General features: G+C 38.6%; 2 protein-coding genes and 1 long non-coding RNA gene across 4 annotated transcripts in view; 2 read left to right on the top strand and 1 right to left on the bottom strand.

Moving 5' to 3' along the window:
• LOC111867426 (ras-related C3 botulinum toxin substrate 1) overlaps positions 1 to 16,811 on the top strand; it is an 18,754-nt gene extending 1,943 nt beyond the window's left edge. For both annotated transcript variants that reach the window (XM_023857283.2, XM_023857282.2), the window contains exons 3-6: positions 5,061 to 5,175; positions 10,963 to 11,080; positions 12,604 to 12,764; positions 14,661 to 16,811. In XM_023857283.2, coding sequence (XP_023713051.1) covers positions 5,061 to 5,175; positions 10,963 to 11,080; positions 12,604 to 12,764; positions 14,661 to 14,738 — 472 coding nt within the window. In that variant the 3' untranslated portion in view covers positions 14,739 to 16,811. The remainder of the gene's footprint in view (positions 1 to 5,060; positions 5,176 to 10,962; positions 11,081 to 12,603; positions 12,765 to 14,660) is intronic.
• LOC111867425 lies at positions 5,807 to 10,269 on the bottom strand. The gene is made up of 2 exons (XM_023857279.2): positions 9,014 to 10,269; positions 5,807 to 6,307 (listed from the first exon to the last, which is right to left on the bottom strand). Exons 1-2 carry the CDS (start codon positions 10,152 to 10,154, stop codon positions 6,303 to 6,305), a joined length of 1,146 nt encoding a protein of 381 aa, XP_023713047.1. The 5' UTR covers positions 10,155 to 10,269; the 3' UTR covers positions 5,807 to 6,302.
• A 1,185-nt stretch (positions 16,812 to 17,996) lies between the features above and the next one.
• Positions 17,997 to 21,941, top strand: LOC111867439. Its single transcript, XR_002843349.1, has 2 exons — positions 17,997 to 20,157; positions 21,266 to 21,941. It is a non-coding gene; the product is annotated as an uncharacterized LOC111867439 (long non-coding RNA).
• The last annotated feature ends 5,535 nt before the right edge of the window (positions 21,942 to 27,476 follow it).

Here is a 27,476-nt window from a genome sequence, read left to right on the forward strand (position 1 = left end):
ATCGAAATTCAGCGAATGTGGAATGTGAAATGTTTTGTGATACCAGTGATTATTGGAGCCACGGGTACAGTTACCAGAGGGCTGAGGAAACATTTGGAACTAATTCCTGGTAAACACTCCATAGATTCACTGCAAAAAACAGCTATCCTGGGAACATCACACATACTACGGAAAGTGCTACAGTGCGAAGCTTGAAGCCTGAGTGGTGAGGTGCATCACTGGTCCAAGCAAAGGAATACCAGGAAATAAACCTGTGACAAGAGATGACGATGATAATAATAATAATAATAATAATAATAGTAGGTGGTAGTGATGCGAGTTGTTGTACACACTTGTAGTTTAAAACATGTGAAAACATTTCGCACTTACAAGTATTAGAAAACTTAAGCACGCTCCATTGCAGTTCATGCCATTAATTAAAATAATGCTTTAAAAGTTACCTCATTTATACAGGAACTGTGCTCGTCTATTCTTCAACAAATCAAACACTTTTTGATTGAATGCCGGAATCTCTGCAATCATGTCCTTATGAATGCTAAGTACAGCATGTGCCTTCAGACGTTCTTGACCCATTGAGTTCCTTAGATATGTCTTGACTCTTTTTAGAGTGCTGAAACAACTCTCGGATTCGGCGTTTGATATTGGAGTTGTAAGTACAATATCTGTCAGTTTGTATATTTCTGACAGAGCGGCTTCCAGATTGTTCTCTCTTATTAATGTCCATAGAGCAAGAACAGTCTTTATGTTTGCAAATGTGTCATGCCTATAAAGGACACTAAGTTTGCTTTCTAACTTATCTTTCAAGAGCACAGGATAATATTTTACAGCACTGATCACAAGCTCTCTAGGAAAGGCAACTTTATGTGCTGCAAATAATTACGGTTCAATTAATGAAAAACATTTTGTGTGATGCGCTTCTTCGAAACAATGTTTCATCTGGTTCACAATTATGTCACATGCATCTTTAGCTTTGGCACATGTGTTAACAAGTTTTGAAGTGCTGAATTGCAGTACGAATATTTAGAGCAATTACTGACAATTTCTGTATTGTGTTGTACAGAATGTCTACAAGTAAAAGAACGGAATTAAAAAATGACAACAAATGTTAGAATTCCCCATCATTCCACAAATTAGCCAGCCCTATGGACTCTCGAATTGTAACATCATCCCAACAATCTTCATTTTGAATCATGTCTAAGCACTGAAGTAGAGCATCCTTGTTGTTGAAGACAGTATTTACAACTCTACTATGAAAGTTCCAGCATGTTTCTACAGTCTTCGGAATCGCCCAGCCACACACAATTCTTAATAATAATGAAATAATAATGAAAAGCCCGATATAGTGAAAAAACCATTTCACTGATTTTACAGAGGAGCACGCTTTCTTCATTACTATGAGGGTGAGTCAAATGAAAACCTTAAATTTGTCATAAAAAATCGAAATTTCATGCCGTTATCCTGTAAGTTGGTAACTGTGCTACAAACAGCATGCAGAATGGCCTGTAGGTTGCAGCACAGTGCAGATGCACGAACACTGTCACAGCACCAGTATAACATGGCTGCCCCACTTGAGACTTTCACCAGGGAAGAACAGCATTCTGTTATTCGGTTTTTGTGTAGTGAAGGTGTGAAACCTGTTGAAATTTATCGAAGAATGAAGTTTCAGTATGGTGATGCATGTTTGTCATAGCAGCAAGTGTACAAATGGAGTAGGAAGTTTGCAAATGGTGTGACTTCAGTGGAAGATGCTCCTCGTCCGGGTCAGGCACATCGAGTTGTGACTCCTGAGAACACTGCAGCAGTTGAAGCCATAGTGAGGGAAAACTGCCAAGTGACATCGAATGAAATTGCAGCAAGTTTATACATTAGTCATTGTTCAGCACATCACATTGTGTACGATGTGCTCCAGTTTCACAAAGTGTCTGCAAGATGGGTGCCATGGCAGCTGACTCCTGAATTGAAAGACTGACATATTTATGCTTGTGAAGAACTTCTGCGGCGCTTTTGAACGAGAAGGTGATGACTTCCTTGCAAGAATCGTTACTGGGGACAAAACCTGGGTTCACTTCCACCAACCGGAAACAAAGAGAGTGAGCAAGGAATGGCTCCATTCCTCATCTCCAAAGCCAAAGAAGTTTCGAACACAACCATCAGCAGGGAAGGTTATGCTGACTCTCTTTTGGGACGAAAAAGGCATCATCTTGGAGCACTACACGCCTAGAGGGACCACTGTCACCAGTGCATCATGCTCAGATCTCCTAAAAATCATCTTTGGCCTGCAATCAAATCAAAGTAACGTGGATTGCTGTCCACAGGTATCCTTTTGCAACATGACAATGCAAGGCCCCATACTGCCCATGCAACAGTTGTGACAATCAATGACCTGCAGTTTGAGTGTCTTCCTCATCCGGCATACTCAGCAGACCTTGCCCCAAGTGATTTCCATATGTTTGGACCACTCAAAGAAGCAATGGGAAGAAAGACGTTCCGTTCTGATGAAGAGGTACGCCATGCAGTGCATGAGTGGTTGCGCCAACTACCAAAGGAATTTTTTTCTAAAGGAATTTAAGCGCTGGAGGACTTGCATTGAGCATGGGGGAGATTATGTTGAAAAGTGATACAGCTTTGTACCACTTGTGCACAATAAATAATACTCAAAAAAATAGTTAAGGTTTTCATTTGACTCGCCTACGTAAGTTTAGCTGATGAGCGTAACAGTGGATGAGGAAATATATCTCTTATCTTTACCTGGACCCCACTCTTCCTGCCACAAAACGCGGGAGTGCCACCATAGGATTGAGCAATTAGTTTTTGTTCAAGGTTGTATGGTTCTAATTCTTGTTTAAATACTGATGCTAAACCTTCTGAAGTTCGATCCTGAATGTGAACAAAGGAAATGAATCTTTCAACAGGACCACTGCTATCGACATACCGTAGCAGAGTAACTAATTGGGACTTGCATGACACGTCATACGTTTCATCTGCCTAGACAGCTACATATTTTGCATTTGAATTTCTTGTTTGACCGTTTCCTTGTATACCGCATATATACAGTCCAGTAAATCGTTTTGAATTGTTTTCTAGGTGTTTTTTGACACAGTTGCACTATTTAAATGTTCACTTAGAATACTATCTAAAGCTGCTAGTTCAGATATGAGATCCAAAAATATCCCGCGATTGTAAGAACTCTTGCACTCTTCATGTCCCCGAAGAGGAAGTTCATGTGCTCCACAAAACTTTATACAATTAATTACCCTATTTAATATGTGTCTGTTTCTATCCACAAGTTCATTGTGACGCTGAAGAGAAACCCTATAGCTATCATTTAATTGGGTGAAAATATTGACAGAACCAAAGAGATTAACTTTTACATCATTTTCAATATGCCTTTGCAATGCTTCGTGTTTTCTAACTCTTTATTACTTTTATGTAATTTCATTGGGTGAAAATATTGACAGAACCAAAGAGATTAACTTTTACATCATTTTCAATATGCCTTTGTGATGCTTCATGTTTTCTAACTCTTTATGACAAAGAGTTATACCTGTCACAGTCCAACTCGTTTCCCCACCAAACAATAAACACACAAAACAAAAAATTGATTTCTTTTCTTCACTTACAGTCAGCCATTTCTTCTTGTGAAACCAAGATAACAGAAACGTTCTTTTCTGAGTCTTGCAGTTCTGATCAGGTTTGAAATCTGTTGGTTGATGCGCGCCAAGAGGTTTTACTTGTAATTTCTCTTCTAAACTCAAAATTGAGAACGGCGATTTCAGAAGGGCGTCCACCTTATTCATATTAATCACTAATTCTAATACAAATACAATATTAACCAGAAACCTAATTTGGAAATTACACTTGAAAAACAGCTTTAATTTAGGCCTACGCTAAAATTACTTTATTCCCGAAATTCTATCTTCTCCACTGCTCAAAACACAACTGAAAGATGGAATCTGAATGATGTCTGAAAACCTACTCTCTGTCTAATCATGCAAAGAACATGTTACTTAAGGCTGGAAGAGTAGAGGTAAGTTCACAATAACATCCACACTCCACCCGTCCCTTTCAGCCTTGTGTAAAGTGTTCTTTTTTATTGCGGGCTTGTCAAAACTAGCCCGAAGCATGACATTTCGAGACATATGCGACACTTAGAATCCCTGAAAGGTTCACTGAACTTAAGGCTGCTAATGATACACACAGTAAGGGCTAGAGACAAGCTAGCCCCTGTGTTATTGTAGCCGTACAAATAAGCTGTGAAATGGCCAAGACATCACTATTGCATTTTCGTGTCTCCTTAATTACATCATGATAACGAGAAATATTAATATTTTGATACAAATTTGATCTCAATAAACAGAATAAAATATGAATGAATATGAAAATTCAATACTACAACAAAATCAGGTGGGGCTTAGCCCCTAATGACACACTGCTCCTGGTCATACTGATTAAGTGTTGCTGTCAAGTGGGTGGCAGTCTTGCTTAATATTTAGGAGGCAGAGAACATAAACTGGCTAGCTGCTTTGGCTCTCAGGAGCCTGTCCTTATTTGCTTCTTTATAATTCCATCTTGGTTTAGTCCTGTTTCAATGTGTTTTGTGTTTTTCATAATTTCTAGGCAGATGCCTAGATAGTACTTGAAATCAGCCAAAGCGATTTCCTTCCACATCCCTTCCAATTCACATTGTTTGGTATTATGTTATCATTGGTGACCCACGTAACTTTAAAATTTGCTGCCATGTTGCCTGACAGATTTAATGCTGCCAAGACCCCCAGAGCCTAACCATATAATTTACCAGCAAGAAGTCTATACAGTGATGTTAGGCTTGGTTATGTTTCTACAAATAAAGTGAGTTTGATAGAACTAACGTGGGCGGGGTAGTGATAACTTCCAAAGGTTGACCTGTCACACTGATGCTGTGCAGTATGAGCTACCGACCGCCATTAAGAAAAAAAGAAAAGGCAGGCATCTGTCATAGTGTCAAGGGCTGCTACAGCTGAAGCACTTACTGGTGGACTACCTAGACCGTTTTTGCTATCAGATTAATTTTCTGCTTCCAGGTTTGATAATTACTCGGCTCCTATGGTCGTTGATGGGATTCCTGTAAGCTTGGGTCTGTGGGACACGGCAGGCCAGGAAGACTATGACAGGTTGCGTCCCCTCTCATATCCTCAGGTAATCAGGAGCAGTCATAGTAGGAATGAAGAGTGTCTGGTAGGTAGTTAGCCACATGCTGGCTCCAGGTTACAGGGTCAAAGCTGCCTGTTGTTCACTTGGTTTACTGCTCACCACTGAAGCTGGAGGGAGACTGTAGTCTTTGAAATTGTTGGCGAACTTGTACCAGACCACAGCGGCCTCTGTAGTCTAGGGGTAACGTCCCCACCTCATGACTCAAGGTACGCGGGTTCAAACCCGGTGGAGGTCGTGGAATTTTTAAGGGCGGAAAAATTCAGGGAACAAGTCCTCCAGGAGGGACTTTAAGCCATGGGTCCCGTGTCATAGATTTATGGCACGTAAAAGATCCTCATGTCTCTAGGAGACCTTTGAGCTAAATTAGGCAACAAGTTTCCTGCCCAAATAGTTTCCAATGCCTCTGGTAGATGGGGGAAATATCAGGTACCGAGGGCCGACCTCATTGGCTGAACGGGGCTGATAGCACGCACCAGTACTGGTAGGGTATGGCAGCAGTAGAAATTAAAGGGTGACGCACAATGGACCAGTAACTGGTCTAAGTGCATGGGGAAACCCACCCCTTCTAATAATTCAATTCAATTCAATTCAATGCTTTATTTATTTACGTGCCGAACTCAACAGCGGAGGCCAATTACAGAGTCAGCACGGAAAATATAAAACAACAAACAACAGACAATAATAAAAATCAAGACAATACACACATAGATAAAAACAGGTCAAAAACGTTAAGTATTTGGAAAATTAAAAACAATTTACAGCAAAAAACTAATTGCATACTTAGCTCAAAAGCCAGTGACAAGTTAAAAAGACAGTGCAAATAGTAAAAAACAACCAAAAGTACAAAAATTATCAAACTAAACAATTCAAACTTAAACTAGATTTACTAAAAATGTCTACATGTTCGCAAACAAAATTTGCAGCAACAACACATCTAGCTGTGGGACAGCGACTGAAAGAACAGCTAAATGTAGAAAAATTTCGAATGTTCCGAGAAGGAACCCGCAAACCGACCGCATCAAGGACAGAGGAGCAATATGTTGTGCCTCTAAAAACATTTATTAAAAACAAAGCATCAATATGACGCCGTCTGACATCCAAGGTTTGCAGATTTAGTTTATCCAAAATACTAAAATAATGATAATCTATATCTTTAAAAAATCTATTATGACAGAGAGCTGCAAATTTTCTTTGTATACGCTCAAGTTTGCTGGAGTCAGTATTCGTTATCGAATTCCAAACAACAGAAGCGTACTCCAGTTTGGATCTGATTAAAGCAGTATACAGCATCAAAAGACTGTCTAAGGTAGAGAAGGAAAACGTAATGGTGCGAATTAATCCTAGTAATTTCATAGTTTGTGAAAATAAAATATCTACATGTTGATGAAAGTGAAGCTTTGAATCGATAAGTACTCCAAGATCCTTAATACTATCAGTTCGCAAAATAAAAAAATTTCCGAGTCTGTATTGATATTTCAAAACAGTAGTTTTCCTGGAAAAGGAAATAACATTGGTTTTACTAAGGTTCGGTTTCATTAAGTTTACCGAACACCAATCTTGTACCCGTTCAATATCCGACTGTAGAAGAAGACAGTCATTAAGTGTTTTGATAGCTCTATAAACTTTAAAATCATCAGCAAAAAGTAAACAACTGGAGTGATTAATGACTTCAGGCAAATCATTAATAAAAATATTAAAAAGCAGAGGCCCTAAAACAGAACCTTGAGGAACGCCAGAAAGAACAATAAAAGGAGTAGAAAATAGGCCTAAAAAACGAACACAAGACTCTCTGTCTGTTAAATAACTGCGTAACCAGTTTACATAACCAGAAGATAATCCATAATTGTTGAGCTTATAAAGAAGCAAGGTATGGGATACAGTATCAAATGCATTACTAAAATCAAAATAAATAGAGTCAACTTGGCCTTGCGTACAAACTAAGGGGGAAACAAAGTCGAGAAAAGTGACTAAATTAGTAGTGGTAGATTTAGATTTTATAAAACCATGCTGAAAAGGGCTAAGTTTAGATTTAAAAAATTGATAAATGTGGTCATGTATAATAAATTCAAATACTTTAGAAAAATTGTTAAGAATAGCAATAGGCCTATAATTTCTAACTGAAGAAGTTTTACCTTTTTTAAAAACGGGAACAATGATTGCTTGCTTCCACAATTTGGGGAAAGAATTCTGAGACAGGCTAAGATTAAAGATATATCTAAGTACAGGTACTAAAATTTCAGAACAGCCCTTAATGACAAAATTCGGTATACCATCAGTACCAACCGATTTCGTCGGTCGCAGCCGTTTTATAGCGTTTTGTACATCACGATTGGAAATATAAGCTAAGGGTAAATTATCCGTACAAAGTTTATCAAGAGAAAGTGTGTCAATACCAAGAGTACTTCTATTAAAAACCGACTGAAAGTGTTTAGAAAAGGACTCAACAATATCGTGAGGTTCATTTAAAAGAACACCATCATCATCAAGATAAGTTAAATCATTATACTTTTTCCTATGTTGAGACACATACTTCCAAAATTGTTGCGGATTAGATTTTAAATTTTGGTCGACAGATAAGAGCCAAAGATGTTTATCGGACTTTATTGTTCTTTTTACTAGTTTCCGATAAAAAGAAAATCTATCATATAAACGATCAGTCTTGTGCTTCTTGTAGCGTCTATAAAAATAATTCTTCCTTTTAACATAAGCTATAAGCCTACCAGAAAACCAGATAGGGTATTTACGCTTCTTAACCCAACCAGAAGGAACAGCTAGGTTAATGGCTTGCATTACAGCAATATTTAGTTGATCAACGGCAGCATCAACAGACGTTTCATTGTACAGCGCAGACCAATCATAGGTGAATAGGGCATTATAAAGTAATGCATAGTCCCCTGCAGAATATAATTTACAAGGAGTACTAAAATTTTGGTTACTTTGCCGAAGTGGAATTTTACAATCAATAATAAAAGGGGGGTGAAAAGGGTCAGGATGAACAAGTCCTTGATCAACAGAAATCAATGAAAAGTTACCAAAATTCGAAAATACAAGATCAAGCAAATTAAGTCCATTAACCGGATGATTATATTGACTAAAACCAAGATAACAAACGGCTGAGTAAATCACATCTCCACGAAGTTTGGTATAAAAATGACTGGTTGGTGAAGGAAAACCATTATCCCAATCATAGCCAGGAACATTAAAATCACCAAGCAAAAGTACCCGATAATTTAAAGTATCTAAAGAATTTTCTAAAAAATTGAAATAATTATTAATAATATCAACCTTAATATCAGGTGCAAAATAGTGATTGCCAATGAGCAAGTTACGGCCATCAGATAATGTAGCCTCAACCCAAACAGATTCGTGAAAAAATTCAAGGTCGGGTCTGCGTTTGATGCCGAAAACAGTGTCTGAAACAGCCGTCAAAACACCACCACCACGCAACTTGTCAATGCAGTCTCTATCAGAACGATATACAGTATACGTTCCAGGAAAAAAATCTTGAGTGGAAAAAGATTCATTTAACCACGTTTCAGTTAAACATATAATTTCATAATCAAAGGAGCACACAGTGTTAAATATTTCAGTAGATTTGGTGCGAAGACCTCTTACATTTTGATAAAAAATTTCTAAATTGCCATTGCCCACGCGTAAACTACCACAATGAGGGGTAAAGGGGGAGGCAGCCATTACATATTACTTCCGTAGCTGCCTCCACTAGCCTCCTCACCTATTAAGATCATGTCATTATTGTTGATGGTCCGGGAGGGCGGAGAGGTGACTGGACTGCCTAGATCCACCTGACTACAAGCCTTAGAAATTGATCGGCCACCAGTAACAGGGGTACTGGGGGAGTACATCTGATCAGGTTTAAGTTTACCGTAAAAGGGGGCAATCAAGCACCCTGTAGGCCAAACACCAGTATTATTGATAAGTGGAAATTCATCTTCAAGAACTAAAACATGATAAGAAGAATAAGTATTAAATTTAGTTTTCAGTCTGGTGCAAATCAATTTCTTTAAGCTCAATTGCTCCTTTAAAGACTTTTCAACGTCAGCAGCTGAAACCTCTGGACAGAATCTGGAAACAAAGAGAGCTTTGGTTCTTTCTTTTTTAACAACAATAGGCAAGGACGCAGAGTTTCGTACCCCTATAAGGGGTTGACGTCTAGGTTTGATTGTATTATTCACAGAGACTGCGATAGGTTTCTTTTTACGGACAACAGGCACAAATCCCTCGGAATCCGTTGGCACATCTGGTTTAGAAGGCAGGCCAGCTGACGCGACATCCCTATAGGACAAAACTACAGCATCAGCAGAACTACTAGTAGCAGGAACTGATGACTTAGCAAGCACTGGAAAAGCACCAGTAGACACTGTACATTCACTAGGCATAGACCTGGACACAGGCTGTGAGGACATTGACCCTGTAGTAGCGTAATTTACGTTCATAGGCGGATTTACCATTAACTCCTTACATTTTTTTAATTCCAATTTTAAGGAGGAATTATCATGTTTTAAATGAGTCACATCATCATTAAGTTTGTGCACCAAGTCTAAAAGTGTTTTTAAAATATCAACCGCGCTCTGACTATTAAGGCGGATCGTCTCTAATAGGACCATCGACGCCTCATATTTGCCATCCTCAAAAATAGGAGGCAATTCCAGTACCCTGTCCGGAGAGATAATTTTCAAAGGCGAAACAGCCTCAGAGATCTCAGTGGCAGCAGACCGAGTCTTCACAGGAGTATCATCACGTCTCAAGGATCTAAGATTCTTAATGCAGGACGTGCACTTGTAGGTTGATTCCCCATTCACCATAAGGCAACTATACTCAGCTTCACTGATATTGACACAGCTGAGATGGTATCTAACAGCACAAGGCCCTACACACTTGATGAACTTTTGCTTTCCGTAGAAGCCCTTACTACACAGGCCACAAATATCTTTGCTCGCAGGCATAGTAGCCTGTTCGCTAGAGTTCACTACACAAACACACACTGCACCGCACAGAGGGAGCTCACGCAAAACACGTCTGCTCGCAACGAGCGTCGCGCGAATAATAATAATAATAATAATAATAATTTACCAGACCACATGGTGTCACATCCCAAAAGATAGTAGTGTTCATAGTCACTGCTGTGAAAACCACAGATACAACAAATGTGGTGAGAAAGTTGTTATGAAATATGTGTACATGTGGATTGAGTCCACAGTGACAGTCAGACTGTGCTGTATACATTGAGCTTTCATCATAGTGAACTATGGAAGAAACAACTTCACAGTATATGGCCCCACAAACTCGTCTGCATGTCTGAATGTCTGTGGCTGCTGTGTGTCACACAGGTAACATGATGTTCTTAGGACATTGTCCATCTTCCTGAGTTGTGTCTTGGAAACTGGACCTGTTTTGAGAGAGGCAGGATTCTTGCTCAGCTGGGTCTGCTGCTGGACTAGTGATTGAGACTGGATGTTCCTCATGGCTTCCCCATCTGGGCAGGAGCCCCTCCTCTCTTACACTTGATGGTGGAAACAGATCCAGTTTCTGGAACTTTATCTTTGGATCTAGATGATGGACAGTGTCCAGAATAATAGCGAGATTTGTCCCCTTTGACATACTCACACACACTTCCATCTATTGAAACTGGACTAATCTGACTCTCCATATTTGGATTTCTTGAAGAAATAAAAATCCATCGACATACGAGAAAACATACTTGTCTCCTCCATCTTTGCCAACACTGTTATATGTGATGTTTGACATTTCCAGACGGACGTGTTTTTGATTTGCTTCAGTGTGACTAGTCCATCATCTTTTGAAAATGTTACATCGAAATGGTACCCAGAAATCAAACACCACTGTCCTGATGCACCCATGATATTAGTAGGTAAGTGAACAGCAGATAATCAGAAAATACATTCATTATCCATTTTAAAACTGAAATTGTTGAAAGTGACAGAAGTTTGTTGGTTACATACAGGCAAGGATTGGCCACTGGTGAAATCTGAAGCAGTCAGGTCGTTTATTCCTTGTTTCTTCTCTCCTTTGTTGCTGCCATAACTTTATTCATTTATTTAAAAAAAAATTACCCCCTTTGAGGAAGATAAAGAATGTGTTTGTGTGCAGTTAGTTGTTTGACCTTGCTGTGGTGGTAACTGAAGGGCGTGTCAGGTTTTGCGCACACAGACACATGTAGTTTCAAGATGTTCATTAATTTTCACCCTGAAGCAGGCTGGTAGGTCACACACAGTGGTGTCACATTGTAGATTTTTGGTTTTGGAACAGAGCCTATTTAGCTTGACCAATCGCCACTAGCCTGTCATATTCAAGATGCTTTCTGTTGGTATTCACCATTGCCATTCACCATAATGTATTTTACTCTATTGATGAATTTGTCGAGCATGCAAGGGGCTCAAAAGTTAAAAAGTTCATAAATGGTCTGTGTGCGTGAATTATATATTGTTGAGACTTGCTTGTTGTAAGTGTAGTAGTATGTATGATGTCTGTTTTTGTTATGAATTTTAATATTTCATAATGTAACTGTTTTAGTGATATGGCTTGCCAGTGTGTGTGGAATGGCAAGGCATGGATTTGACTGTGGTTTTTCCACAACCAATGTGTGTTGTCCTGACAACTTGAGCTATCTGTGAGAGGCCTGATTATATATTTTATTGGACAAAGGATGAATGATGTGTAGTCATCATGAATTTGTAATATGTGACATGTTTTATATCCAGCCCTACGGGATGATGATTGGATCCATGAAGTGAAAATAAATGTAAATGTAAATTGCCTAAGTACAAAGTAAAGAAACAAGATCTGCTGATTGTGACTGAGATTAAGCAGTTCACTACAACAGTCACATTTGTCTGGATCCTTGAATTCTGTCTAATAAGTAACATCTGAGCTGTGAATTCTGCTGAGGAACTGAAAAGTTAGTCTATTGCTGGAACAGAATTGTCATTCATTCTGGTGGTTACATGGAGAAACAGAGGATTTGTCTGTTATTGCTTGCTCTTTTGCACATCTGTGACAAAACAATAAATGTCAGAGTAATTCATCCTCGGATATACTTGTTGAACAGCCTGTATAAGAGCAGAAATGTCTTGTATTGCTACTTGTTTTGGTGTAATTTTGTTTGTTTGAACTGAAATGTAAACTGTACGTGTACTCCTCTGTCCAATTGGCTTGATGTAACAGTTTTGTGTTAATATCCCTGCAAGCAGTAACAGAAGTCCATAAGGCAACAAATGACATCAATGTATTTCACACAACATCTCAGTATGAACAATTGGATCTTTTAAAATAGCTTCCACTGTTGAAAATTCTGTAAATTTCTGCTTCTGTGGTTCTTGCTAATGGTACAAATGTTCATTGATACCCTTTATGGTGATTTTGTTTAAAATACAGGAACGAAGATAGATCTGCGTGATGACCGAGAGACACTGACAGCTCTTGCAGAGCAAGGCCTCTCGCCAATAAAACGGGAACAGGGTCAGAAGTTAGCAAACAAAGTAAGAGCAGTGAAGTACATGGAGTGCTCTGCCCTCACACAGAGAGGACTGAAGCAGGTAGGGTCACATGCAGGTAGCCAAGCTGGTCAGACCTTCCATGGCATGAGGTACTCAGTCTATCTGGGTTAATGTTGAGAAGTTATTTTAAAGTGGACCAAGGTTCAGTGTTGCACTTGAGTGGATATCACTCCTGCCCCCAGTTCTGAAGGTTCCACTTAATGTCTTGTTGGGTGAGAAACTGGCTGGCTATCCTGATTGTCCAATCATCATCATCATTGTGAGTCGGGGTAGCGTAGTCGGCATAGCGACTGCCAATGGGCTGGACGACCAAGGGGTCGGAGTTCAAGGCTCAGTAGGGTCAGAATTTTCTTTTCTCCATATTGTCCAGACTGACTCTGGGGCCCACCCAGCCTCCTATCCAATGGGCACTGAGGGCTCTTTCCCTGAGGGTAAAGTGACAGGGATGTGAAGCTGACCACTCACCTCCACTAGTACCAGGGTCAACAAAATGTGGATCTATACATCCACTCCCCCATACACCTTCATGGCATAGTGCTAAATTAGTTAAGCACAGGGACAACTTTACCTTTATTATTATTGTTATTATTATTATTATTATTATTATTATTATTATTGTTATTATTCCTCCCCCAGGCATGGTACCCCAGATTAAGCCACGAGTTCTTCCATCCAAATTTGTTTAAATTAATTCACTAATTGTATAATGAACTAAATACCGACAGTGTCATTAAATAAATCATAAGTAAATAAGCACACCATCCAGGACCCCGTGAACCTGCATCTCTCCCATTTGTCACACTCAGTTGACTGTCCCTTGTACCTTGACCTTGAGTGATCTGTTCACTCAGTTTGTAGAAGAGTGACCGTTGGTTCAGGAGTGTCCATGCCTTCATATTTAGCCCTCCTGCTTTGCTATTCAGTAGGTCTGAGCGACCAGATGACTTGACTGCAGTGGCTCTAGGCAGATGCTGGGATAGTACCTGAAGATGTGCATGAGGATGAAGCAATTCTTGTATCTTTAGTTTTTGTTTTCATGTTTGCCTTATGTGTCAGTTTGCTACGTCACAACTCTGCTGACGTTTGAAAGAATAAATCAACCATAAGTGTTCAGACTGACACAGTGTGTGTCAATTGTGCTGCTGTGTACACGAGTCCTTTGTTAGAAGATGAAATGAAGGCCCACTTTATGTCAGATTGCTTTTGCAACCTATTGACACAGGATTTTTCGTTTCATGTGCTCATGCTTTACAGTTGGGTATTCTATGAGTGTATAGTGACTGTGCTAATTGTGCTGTAAAGCAGAACTCAGTATTCATGTGGGTTTTCAGTTACCTGTGACTTGCTATATAGGTCTGACTGTAGTTATCAGAAATGTAATGCTTCATTATTACTACATGTGCGCCAGTTCTCAAAGTAATCGCACGTGTGTGGTGTTCAGATAAATGTGTTTAATTACTGGCTTTGTCTTGTGGTTCCCCTTTTCCAAAAAAAGTTCTGCCACTGTAAAGGTAGAATCGTTACTTGTTTGTTTGATGATGCCAGTTATAAGATACTGAATTGGAAAGTTGGAGAGTGGTCGTGGCTTGACCTGAAGTTCTATCCCTGCACTTGCCTGGATATGTCACGGTAGCCAGTCTCTGGATGCAGTGTGATCTGTGACTCTACACTGGGTACGCAAGTGTTGCCTACAAGTAAGGGGTCCCTTGTCTTCACTGCATTTCATACTTATCTCTGACTTCAACATCAGTTCACAGTTTTCTTCAGAGCTTTTTCTTCATGAAAGGTACTAGGCTCTGAATGTGGGACGTTCCAGTTCCTAACCACTTGAGTTGGCATGGTTTTCATCAAATCTCTGTACTGTTTGGTACATGTTGTATTGTTCTGATACACACCTTTGTGTTGTCTGATACAAATATTTCTGTTGCTCGGTAGGTTTTTGATGAAGCTGTACGTGCAGTGCTTCGACCCGAGCCCCAGAAGAGACGCCAGAGGAAGTGCTCTGTGCTTTAGAACACTCAGATCTCATGCTTTGCGCACAGATGAAGACGGAGTCTGGGGTGCTGCTGAGCCTTCGTTCATCTTTTCCAGAGTATCTGTATTGCTAAGCATCTATAAGACATTTCATTGCGGAATGCTCTTGATCTGCCAACAGTGGTAGATCCTGTTCTTTGGTGTACGCTACCTTTATCACAAACAGAATCAGGCATAGGTTGTAGTTTTAGCAGGTTCTGTTCATCAGTGCCATACAGGACTCCTCGTTACAGTGGAACCTGCCAAGAAACCTGTTGGCTTATAAGAAGTCATCCCGCATGACATTATGTTCTTCTTCCTGATTGAAGGAGCTCTGCTCTCTCTGATGTTGCTAGTAGCCAACTCAAATATTTTTACACATGCTTTCACGTAGAAGTCCTCATGGGGCGGCAGTTTGTTGTCAGTACTCTTACTCGGTGTGCTTGCTGCCTTCCTCCGGCAGCCTGAAAAGTCTGTTATATTAGAATTAAATGTTACCAGAAGCAAAAGCCAAAAGACCATAATTTTTTTTTTTTTTTACTTTTCTTATAAATATTTATATCAGTTCCATGTACTGGAACATAAAGAGCATGTTAAACTTTCCAGACTGCAGAGTAACTTTAACATTTGGCCAAGGTAAGAATATTAGCATGTATATGGCCATCAACCTGCAGAGGATTACTGATGTAAAAACATGTAGGTGCTTGATGGTTCACTGATAATGTAGGGACTTGGGGAGTTCTCTGACTTAAAGGGGTTGCCAGTTTTGCAGGTTTTGCTCTCTCTTGCAGTGGACATGTTTTGGAAGGTGCAAGGATATGCAGACAGTTACTGTGTCTGTCACTGTCAGTTCTGGAGCTCAGGATTTGTAAGACACAGTATGGTGATGGGTTGTTGCTTCCATGGCATGTATAATGTTGCCAGCAGTTGTGTACGGAAGCACTAGATGCAGGCCATCAGCCTGTGGAAATTATTGCTCTCTTCATGGCTGCCTAAACACAAGTTGCACTTGACTGGCAACTTGTCCCTGTGAGGCAGAACATGACAGAAAATAAATTTGGGCAGATCTGTGTCTTAAAAAATTTGTTTGCTAAGGAATAGAATTGATCTGAGTGGTTTGTGCTGGACTTTAGGTTTTTCACAGTGGTGACTATGAAGAATATGTATGGTTTTCTGGGTCCTGCTGCTGTGTAGTTTGGGGGTTCAGCCTGATATTTTGAAGGAGCACATCACATACATATTCAGGGTCAAAGAGATGAGCCAAGCCGGAAGCAAGCAGACCACTGTCTCTCAGAATGGTGGGTTTTTGGGGCTGTAAATAATTTTGTGTCAATGTACCATTACAAAGAAAAATGACTACATTTTTTTGTGAGAAAACATTAAGTTCCTGTGATGGTTGCGTGCCATCACTGGCCACTGTATGAGTACTGCCGTTGTATTTTGCATCAGTTTCACCTCTGTGGAAGTTGAGGCATGGAAATGTATTTGGACATATTCTTCATGTGAGTTCAGATTACAGTTGTGGTCACAGGAGAAGAGGAATTGCATTTGGTGTAGAATATTTAGTTTGTAAATGATGCATAAAAAACTGTAAATTGATAAGTAAATTCTACCATTACGGTTATGTTTCTTATAGGAGAATCTCATGCCAGTGAAGTAAGTGTTATTGAAGGAAAATTTTACTTGTTTTATTTCATCTAATCTAATGGTGCAATATATTAGTGCTATGAGTTGATCAACAATTTATTGCTGTTAAGATTTGGAACTGTTCATGACAATGCAGTCTTGCAGAACAAAAAAAAGGTAGGCTCATTTTTTAATTGATTCAATTATGATAATGATGTAATAATGTTTTTTACTTATTTATATACATAAAATAATTTTGTGTGTGTGTATTTGCTTCTAAAAGAATTTAAAAAACTGTAATGCCTGCAGTCTCCTGTTGGTGTGTGCGAGCAAGAGGCTTTCCAGTGACAGCAGTTGTGTATCACAGTTTATTTTAGAGATGGTTCTCTCTTTTAGAACAAGAAATGCCTTTGTGGCCATTGTACACATGAGTGATTTGTGACCAAAGAACATGGAAGGAGTGGGTATAGTAGTAATCAGATTTCTCACATGAGGGTACCTTGTGGTCTTGGGATGTCATATTCAATTCATTCAAAGGTTTCTGAGCTTGATCCCTGGTCAGCTCTGTGTGTGCGTGTGTATGTGGTTTTTTCTGCTCACAAATTGAACTCTTCATCTCTACCAAGGATAAAACTTTGGAATATGTAGTTTGGAGTCCACATGAAGCTGTTGGTCCACTCTGCTGACCATCCCAATCACTGGTGGCTCTGGACTCCACTCTGTGAGTGCCCTTACTTCGGAAATAGAGTGTACACCCTTGCCTAGGTAGGCTGAGGATACAGAGGTTAACACTGACCAGTATGGAGGCACGAGAGAGACAACATATTTCTCCAGTAATATGGCTGCCTGTTGCAGATCATCATGAGCAACTGGGCCCTTTGTCAACTGTTATAGCCCCATTCATCTTGTAGTCTCTTCACATGTCTTCCTTGATCCGTGGGAATTGTAATTTTTAATAGCGTGGGAAGTCTTTCTCTGCAGTCTGTTGTGTTGAATCCAGTTGGCTTTGTATGTCACAGTTCTGTCCAGCATGGGGTTCAGTTATAGTTCTTTGAGCATGCCTCTGTTTCTTTACTGCACTGAAGTGCATTTCACTGTTCTCATACATTTCATTTCTGAATTAGCATCAGCTGTTTGGTGCAGATAAGTGTTCTAATTTTCCAAGAACATCACATGATAGATGTGATCAGAGACTGACTAGATGGAGATGGCTTACTTGAGTACTGAGATGATGGAAAGTATAGGATTGCAGAAGAGGACAGTGTTGTATGAAACTCTGTCCTTTGGCCCACCCTGTACTGGATGCAGTGCCAAAAGGCACATAATTGAGTGGAGTGCATTAAGTTTCATGCTGGACCGGAGAATGTAATGTCACAATAAATTAAATCTGGAGTAGCTAAGGCAGTTAGGCACTAGCTAGGCTGCGCCATAGCTCAAGCGGTTAGTCGCTGGCTTCCCACCGCAGCGGCCCGGGTTCAATCCTGAGTCTGGTCAGGTGGGATTTGTGATGGACAAAGTGGCTCTGGGGAGGGTTTTCTCCGAGCACTTCGGTTTCCCCTGCCAATCTTTATTCCACCAAATTCTCCATCATCATATTCACCCAGAGCAGGTACAATAGGCCAGTCAGTGGCTGCCATGCCGAGTGGACCAAACTGGACTCCACCCCCCACTAAGCGAATTAAAAGAAATTAGGCACTGGCTTCTCACCATGAAGGCTTAAGTTCAGTTTCGGATAATTTCACATGAGATTGGTGGACAAAGTGGCACTAGAGCTCCAGTTCTTCCCTGCTAATTCTCACTCTGCCATTGCTCCATATTCATGTATTCCCCCCCAAACCAGGCAGCACATTATCATGTGCTGTGTCTGACCTGGTGCTTCATCTCAGTCCTGGCTCTTGGCTGACTGCAGGGTGAGAAAGTGAATGTTATTGTGCACTTTAATGGCAATAGAATTGCTAATTGAAATGTACTCATTTCATGGCTTTTTCTATTTCCTAAATTTCGTGTGATATTTATGGCCTATTAAAATACACCAATAGGAAACTGCACATTTTTATTTGTGTTGTAGATATTAGTGTAGTGGTTACCTGATGACTCATGAAACTCGATATTCTTTTAATAATGTGCTCTTAGTATCTTCATTTTTCAATTTTGTATCATAGTTTGAATTATGAATTAGTATATCTTCTCAGAATATTAATGCTGTCATATAGAAACGTGGGAGTCTTTTAATGTACACATGCAGTCAGAATTCCATCACATAACAAGATATCTTATGGCACAGTTGATGGATCTGTTCAGGTAATAGATTATTAATGTTGCTGTTACAATATGTGCCCTGATTTCTTGAATGTGTACTGGACCCCTGATCTGATTCATATGAAAACCTCAAAATAATTGTTATGTACTCATACGAATTTGTATTACACAGTTGTATGAGGAATTAATTTTTAATGCTCTGTTTCTAACAATGTACTTGCTAGTTGATAAATCTCTGATAAAAGTTAGTGAGACTGTTTTCTGGCTTGGAGCAGTCTTATCTGTGCTGTCATCCAATGATCAAAAAGGTGAGGCAATAAAGTTTGCGCATATGTACTATGCAAGCTGAAAAGATGGCATTGATTTTTGGGTGGCTGTTACCATTGTAGTTGGTACGCTGAATGTTATTGCCTCCCTGTATGAACAGTGGATTGGTCGAAGTCAGTGAGTTCTGTCTGCCATTTACCTCACCTTTTCTTAAGTGGATGATGGTATAACAGTTATTACAGAGATTGATTTTTGCTTCTCAGTAATAGTACCGTTTGACTTAATGGTTTCTTAACTGCCACACCATGTTTTCACTTAACTTGTAATTTACATTATTCATAATTTCGGTAAGACCTACTGTAAGAAGATTTGTAGTTGCAGTTGCACAATTGGGCATTACACTCAAGTTTCAAGAAAGTGCCTCAAATTCTGGGGCACTAAAATTGGTTTTTATGTGATGGTTTGGGGCTAATATTGTATTATATGGCAAGAACGAGTTTGTGTGAGGGAAATGGAGGTATGTTTCAGTGCCACAGAATGTACGAATGCTGTAGGCCAAATCAGAAGGTTAAGTAGAAACTGCGAATCTCAGCGTCTTGACAGTCACCAGAGTGGGACTTATAGAAATTTTGAAAACTAAACAGAGATGGATGCACAGGCAGTATACTGCCATTTATTTTCATGAACATATTCTTTTTTTGAATTCTATTTTTGTTTTCCCAGTTTTGGCTGCAGTCTCTCATCCAAGCTGACCTGACTCACTCCCTTATGCAGTGGGTAGTAGGGTGTGTTTGTTAGATAAGGTGGATGGAGCATGAAACTGGCCTCGTTTAATATAAAGGTCTTAGACTGTGTGGATCTTTACCTCCATGCCCTCCACCGTTCTTTTATGATGTTATTGGTTACTGGTCCACACTTTGTCATCCATTCAGCCAGTACTACTCTGCTGTACCCATTCAGCTAGAGGGGGATTTAATGCATACTCACCCTTAACCATATCCTGTATTGCAGCTTTGCTGAGATTACAACTATGACTCTATGGAGGCCACAGAAGGAAATCCCACAGGTCGATCCCCTCCATACCTTGGTCAAGTGGTTATGCTTCCTTCTTCAGTAATATTACCATTCTGTTTACAGGACTGTTGGTAATAATATTTGTTCCTGACATGCACTTTAGACTGGTTGACATAAGCCAGAGGGAGCTGGGGGAGAAATACAACAGCAGACAGAGAGGGAGAGAAGTCTCACACACCACACCATTCAAGTGGTCAGTATGACTGGAGCAGTTGATGAAGATGGGAATGTTGTCAGCTTATGCAGATGCACAGTGGACCTGTGGCACCACCTGCAGAAATGTAACATGAAGTGTGTATATGCTGTATGGTTCAGAGGGAGCCTGACAACACTTCAAGGGGCAGGTGACATGAGAACACTTTAGCCTTGAAGATGGAGGCATATATTTCTCTGAAATGTCTGGCTGTCTCTGAACTCCACAGCATTGCAACCCAGAAAAGCTTTGCTCTTCATAGCTGCCAATGTGAGGGTACCATTTCAGCAGATAACACTGACTGCTTCTGTTTATTACTGAAAGTGCAGCATATGCTCTGAATGAGAACAACTGTATAAAACCTTCAGAGTTCTAAAGCTATTATGAAAGCACTTCATTGCAGTATCAATACAAGTTCTCAGATTTTCATGACTGAATGTTGAGATTGTGAGCTTATGGGTTGTGACACTGTGTAGTACTGCTGGTGGGTATCAGCACTCTAACCTCAAGCCATCTCCTGCCCCCTTTCTGTGTAATCTGGTCACATCCTCTCCAAATTCACTTCAACCCTGAAGATGGAGGTAGCTTATGCCTCTGAAATGTTGGTATACACTTACAGCATTAGATGGTATCACAACTCAGAAGGCCACAATCAACATTGTATTGATGTGTGCACTCCGCCCTCTTTCATCATGAACCATATTTATTCAAATACCTGTATGGATTATAATTTATATGTTTCTGTAATCCATAATTGTGTGCATCATATAAAAAGTAAAGTCCCTGTACTTAATTAAGCACCATGCTATAAGGCATATGGCAGTGAAGGTATAGTCACATCCTTTCTTAACCTTCATCACTAGACAGAGCTGTGTGATCAGCTACATGCCTTGGCCACTCTGTCTCAAAGGAAGTGGTTTCTCTGAAATGTTAGTACCTGTCTACTAAACCACATGACCTCACATCGCAGAAGAACGTGATCTTGGTGTTGCGAGGACCTTGCACCTCTTACGTGTTCTAAAATGTATTTGAGTAAAGTGTCATGTAGAATTAGTTGAACTATATTTTTCAGTACACCCAGTATTCCAATGTTTTTACATGTCAGCAGCTTCGTACTGTATGCTCGAGAGTCAGGGCACCGGGATGCAGTCTGTAAGAAAGGAGTGCCTACCATCCACAAGCTTGTGTCGTCCCATGGCTGCTGGTCACCTTAAAGTGTTGAATGTTAATAGAGTATTTTGTGTTTGTAGGTCTCAGGTGTTAAGATTTATCATTATTTTAATTTCTTTGATGGTAATTCCATAGTGTGTTTAGTGAGTGTGCACGATGGATAACTTGACGACTCAGAGCTAAGTAACCAAAGTTTGATCATTACCACTGACCTGCAGTATAATTTTATTTCTAGTCATAATTCGTTTTATTTTAAGGTGGCTGAAAATGTCAGATCTGTAAGGATTTTTTTTTAATATGTGGTTGAGTTTTCATGTCAGACTGGGAGAAAACTCAGGAAAATTGTGTACATAATTTATTAAATTTGTGAAAGTATGGCCATACCATACACCATGAATTTAAAAAGATGAACTTACTGATTTTGTAACATAGTCATATGGAACTCATCCTTTTTTTTTTTTGGCTTGGTTTGCCTTCAGTCTACAATTGTGAGTATAATGGTTTGAAATGGCCCCATTTACACAGGCCATTTTGTTACTGACAATATAATTGCTGTGTTTTGGTTTATTGATCACTACAGTGTATCTTCTAAATAAAATAATAGTTAAAAAAGAGTATGTTTATGTCCTTTGGATAAGAAGGTGTGTCTGTTTTTATGTTTCTCTTGTCAATATTAATATGCTATGATAATTCACAGTACATTCCCTCTTTGGCCTTTTAAGAGAACAAGCAAGGGCTGAGCTTTATATAGTACTGCACTCACATAACCTAGAATACTGTTCTTAAACACAATGGCCACCCATGCAGGAATGTGTGTGTGTCTATGAAATGGAACTTGTTTCACACTGATGATCTCAGGTCAGTCATATTTAGAAAGTCAGCTCATCTGATGCAGAAGAGATCGATCCGCTATGAACCTTTTGTTGTCACAGGAAAATGCATACCAATATGGGCAGAGCATTAATGTCCCGACTGGAATTTGAGGCCAACTATATAGGTTGCCAGATACTGTATACATCTATGACAATGCAGCCAGCTGGCTCAGCCTTCATCCTTGCTGATACATATTTCTGTTTTACAGTGTGCTGTCAGGAGGGACTGGAATTGAATGATCCCAACTGAGTGTTGATGGCATTAATACAACCAGTAAAGAAATAACAAGTGAAGTTGTGCGTGTGCTTAGTTCAACACCGCACTAAGAATATGTACAGGGTGTAAATAAAATGAAGTATATGAGAACATACAAAACAACATCTGCCAGAAGAGTGACATTGTAAATACAGTTAAATAATTTGAAAATATTTCAAAATTTTAATATGTGGGATGAAAAACGTTAAAAGAAAATGACTGGATTAGGAGTAAATTCTGGAAATTCGTGTCCTTTTTCAAAAAACCTATCTTGAATACTTCAGAACACCAAAAACATTAAAATTCAGTAGTATGTTGAAAGAATACATGTTGGTAGTGTTTATGGAGGTAAGTAAAAATGCTTTCAGTTCCACACATAAAAAGCTGCAGTCATGTTCCCTGTGGACATAAACATGGAACCTTCAGAAGGTAAGTTCGCTGCCTCATCCCTGAGACCAACACATCTACTGGTTGAATTTGCCTATAAAATTACATGTGCAATGAATTTACAACTATCCTCAGAGCCTGATTGAAGAGCACTTTATGATCAGAATCAATGTAGAATAAATCTTTACAAGACCCAGTCATGTTACATGACTTAATATGAATGGTATGTATAAAGCTCAAGACTGGATGTACCAAAGTGTTAAACCTGTACTGAATACAGCAGTCATGACAAGCATTAGCTCAGTGGTAAAGCAGTTGGCTTATATGCATGAGAACATGGGTTCAAGTCCATGTGGAATGGGTATAGAATGTAGTAACCAATCAAGGGGTGGGGCCAAGTTAATATACATGAAATTAGTACTTAATGCACAATTTGCAGGCACAGTAGGAAATGCAAACAAAACCCTGTACTTTTTGTTCCAACGACCTTCATTGTCATTAAATAACTATTTCCTAACCATAGCTGATAAAATTAATACAATACTAATCTTGGCCACAGTATACACGATGATGCTTACAAATATCTGAACTATCTGTCTCAGGCTTTCACGACTCCCTTCCCAAAAATTAAACTTAACTATACATCTACCAAAGAGATTGAAAATATTATCAGGTTCTTAAAATAAAAAAATTCTAATGGATATGATAAAATATCCATTAAAATTCTAAAAATTAGCACCCCATTTATAAGCTCTCCTCTAACTCATATCTGCAATAGAGTTCTCTCAACTGGTGTCTTACCCTCTTGGCTGAAATATTTTGAAATAATACCACTATTTAAAAATGGGGACAGAACTAATATGACTAACTACAGACCTATATCATTACTATCATCCTCAAGAGTTATGGACAAGGTTATATATATATATATTGAACTGAACCAACATATAATGACCAACAACATATTAGTAAATGAACAAAATGGCTTTAGGAGCAATTCATCTACAGGAAAAGCCACGTACAAACTTCTTAATGAAATATTAACTGCGTTGAATAATAAGATACTAGTTGGTGACATTTTCTGTGACCTGAAGAAAGCTTTTGTTTGTGTCAATTATGATATTTTACTATCTAAATTGGAATTTTATGAGATAGTTGGGAGAGTCAATGCACTGGTAAAATCTTACCTCAAGGACAGATACCAAAGAGTTATAATCAAAAATTGGCATACTCGTTCTGAATGGGGCACAGTTAATAAAGGTGTTCCCCAGGGATCTATTTCGGGACCTTTATTGTTTCTTATATATATAAATGACTTGCCAAATACTATAACAGCAAATCCAAACCTGTCCTTTTCACAGATGATACTAGCATTATTATTACTAATTGCTGCCCTGTAAATTATGAAAACAATATTACTCATACTTTAAAAGACACAAATGACTGGTTTGAAGCCAATTTATTGACACAAAATCTTGATAAGACTTATTTTTATACATTATCCAGGCAATGGATATGCACATTGTCCATGGCAACAATCAGCTTGCCAAATCTACCAACACCAGATTTCTTGGATTAATTATTGACAGCATGTTGTCATGGAAAGGACATGTAGGCTGGCTCATGACTAAATTGAGCTCTACATGTTATGCAGTCAGGGCTATTAAGTCTTATATGTCACAGGAAACAATGAGAATGATTTATTTCTCATACTTTCATTCTGCAATGACTTATGGTTTGATCTTCTGGGGCAAGTCAAATTTTCCTTATTTTTAGGCTCCAGAAAAGAGCAATTAGAATCATTACTAATTCTAGGAAAAGCGACTCTTGCAAGAAACTGTTTAAAGAACTGAAAATTTTTCCCCTCCAATCACAGTATATATTTTCCCTCTTGTTATTTATGGCTGAAAACAGAGAACAATTTAAAACTAACTCAAATTCATAGCATTAATACAAGATACAACAATAACCTTCACTATCTTACATGCAATTTGTCAGCACTGTTTTAGTATCAAGGTTTTTAACAGCCTCCCTCCTAGCATAAAGAACATAGCTCATGATATTAAGCAATTTAAATCTGCTTTAAAAAGATTTCTACCCCTTAATTCATTTTACTCACTGGAGGAATATTTTAACCACAATATCGATTAAAGATCCTGGTTCATTACATGCTTAATGAATGGCAGTATATTTCATATTTGATTATTCCAGTTTTGTTTGTTGACAAGTTTGACGCATGCTTGAAATCACACACATTGCATAGCGGTTTAATGACCATACTGGGAGTTGTCTGGACAATATATATATATTTTTTTATTTATTGCACGCTCCAAGACATCCTTACATGGCTGAAGCCCTTGGATACAGAACCGGTCTCACAACAAGCCTGCTAAGTAGCAGGTAGTCGCTAGATAATATATATATATACAACAATATTAACATGATATTAACTTAATACCCTTATATGTACTACAATTACATCACATTGCAATATAATTACATCATAATTTAAATATAAATAAATAACATAAACACTCAATAACAATCCTAGTTAAAATATTCATCCAAAGTATAATAAGATTTACGATGTAAAAAGGCATGTAAAGCCACTCTAAATTGCTTAATATCACAGACCAATTCTTTAATCTTCAATGGAAGATGGTTAAAAAGTTTAATGCCAGAATAATAAGGACCTTTCTGGTAAATTGTTAAATTTGCCTGAGGACAATAGAGATCAAAATTACGCCTCATTTTCAGGCCATGAATTTGCGTTGACTTATGATACAAGCCCATATTATTCACAACAAACATCAATAATGAGAAAATATATTGCGACTGCAACGGCAATATTCCCCATTCCCTAAATGCCTCTCTACAAGAGTCTCTAGGTCTCAACCCACTCATGACTCTAATTATACTCTTTTGAATTCTAAAAATATGCACACTAAGGGGTGAATTACCCCAAAAAATAATTCCATAGCTCAATAGTGAATGAAAGTAGGAATAATACACCATTTTTAATGTCTCAATGGGCAAGATGGGTTTAATCACCCTCATTGAATAACAAGCCTTACATAATTTAGGCCTAAGCTGAGTTATATGAGCTTTCCAAGTGCACGATCTTTCTATAATAATCCCCAAAAATTTAATGTTTATATCATTTAAAATCCCATTATTACAATATCGAATAGAAGTTACATTATTCGTTCTAGGCTTTGTCTCAAATTGAACATGTTTAGTTTTATTAAAATTTAAGGTCAACCTGTTTGTACTAAACCACTCATTAAGACAAGTGAAAGAGGTATTAACATCTTTACTATACTGGCTATTATTCCAACTGCTAATGACTAAGCTTGTATCATCTGCATACAATACTGATTTAACTGAATCGTTGAAAATTGTGGGGAGATCATTTATATAAAAAAGAAAAAGAAGCGGACCAAGGATGGACCCTTGTGGGACTCCGTATCTTACAGTATCCCAGTTAGATCTAGCAGCATGATCAAAGTCAGTGCTGGCTATTAATACTCTCTGTTTTCTGTCTGATAAATAGGATGTGATCAGGTCGAGAAATTTGCCTCGTATTCCATAAAATTGAAGTTTCTTCAATAAAATCTCATGGTTGACACTGTCAAACTCAAATGTTTGAGTGTGTTGTCTAATTGTTCCCAGGCATGTAATATGTTTTGTTGTCACTGTTTATTTTAGTTTACCAGCCAAGTAAGGCTCAATAAGTGCAAATGAAAGAAGGTATGAATGAATAAATATATTATACTGAATGAGATAAAATAATTGTATACTAGTAATTAAATTATACCCATTGGAAGAATATTTTATCTATGGTGTTGTTGTCCTGCTTGCTGTTTTTAACTGTATGTTACTCTATTCACAAGTCTGCCTTATGGGGTTCTATGAATGTATGAATGGAGATTGCTTGCTTTTACTTTTACTTACATATTTTATAACCTTTAATGATGTACTCATTGGCACTGTTTTTGACAAAAGGCTCAAACTGTGATGCACAAGTATAATTAAATTGTATCTACATAATTTATAATCTTATTACTTATTAAATTATAAGATTCCAAAAGCGCAGATCTAGATTGGATTTGGAGAAGTTATATGCTCACAGATAAAGCGTGCAGGAGACCCTAGAAGAGAAACTCAGTGCAATTGAAAGTGAAAGCGGAAATGCTGAAGTGCAGTGGAACAATATAAAAGAATGCATGTTAGATACTATCAGTGATTTGGTTGGTAAAGTTGAGAAGATAGCAAGAAAACCATGGGTTACACAGGAGATGATGAGTAAAATGGAGGAGCGAAGGAAATGGAAGAATGTCAACAATGAAGAAGGCAGGAGGAAATACAGGAGACTGAGGAATGAATTGAAAAGAGCCACGGACAGGGCCAAAAAGGAATATCTTGAGAAGATATGTAATGAGATTATAGAATTTCAAAGAACAGGACGTTATGATTTGATGTACATGAAGGCGATCTAGGATGGAAAGAGAATCATGGGATTCGAAATATTGGCATCGAAGACTCCCAGGGGAATAGAATAGTAGATCAGAGGAAAGTCCTGAAAATTTGGGAAAATTATATTACAGAACTATATGATCGACCTAATGGGCCAG

This window comes from Cryptotermes secundus, unplaced genomic scaffold (assembly GCF_002891405.2).
Source record: "Cryptotermes secundus unplaced genomic scaffold, Csec_1.0 scaffold423, whole genome shotgun sequence".
Classification (NCBI taxonomy): Eukaryota; Metazoa; Arthropoda; class Insecta; order Blattodea; family Kalotermitidae; genus Cryptotermes; species Cryptotermes secundus.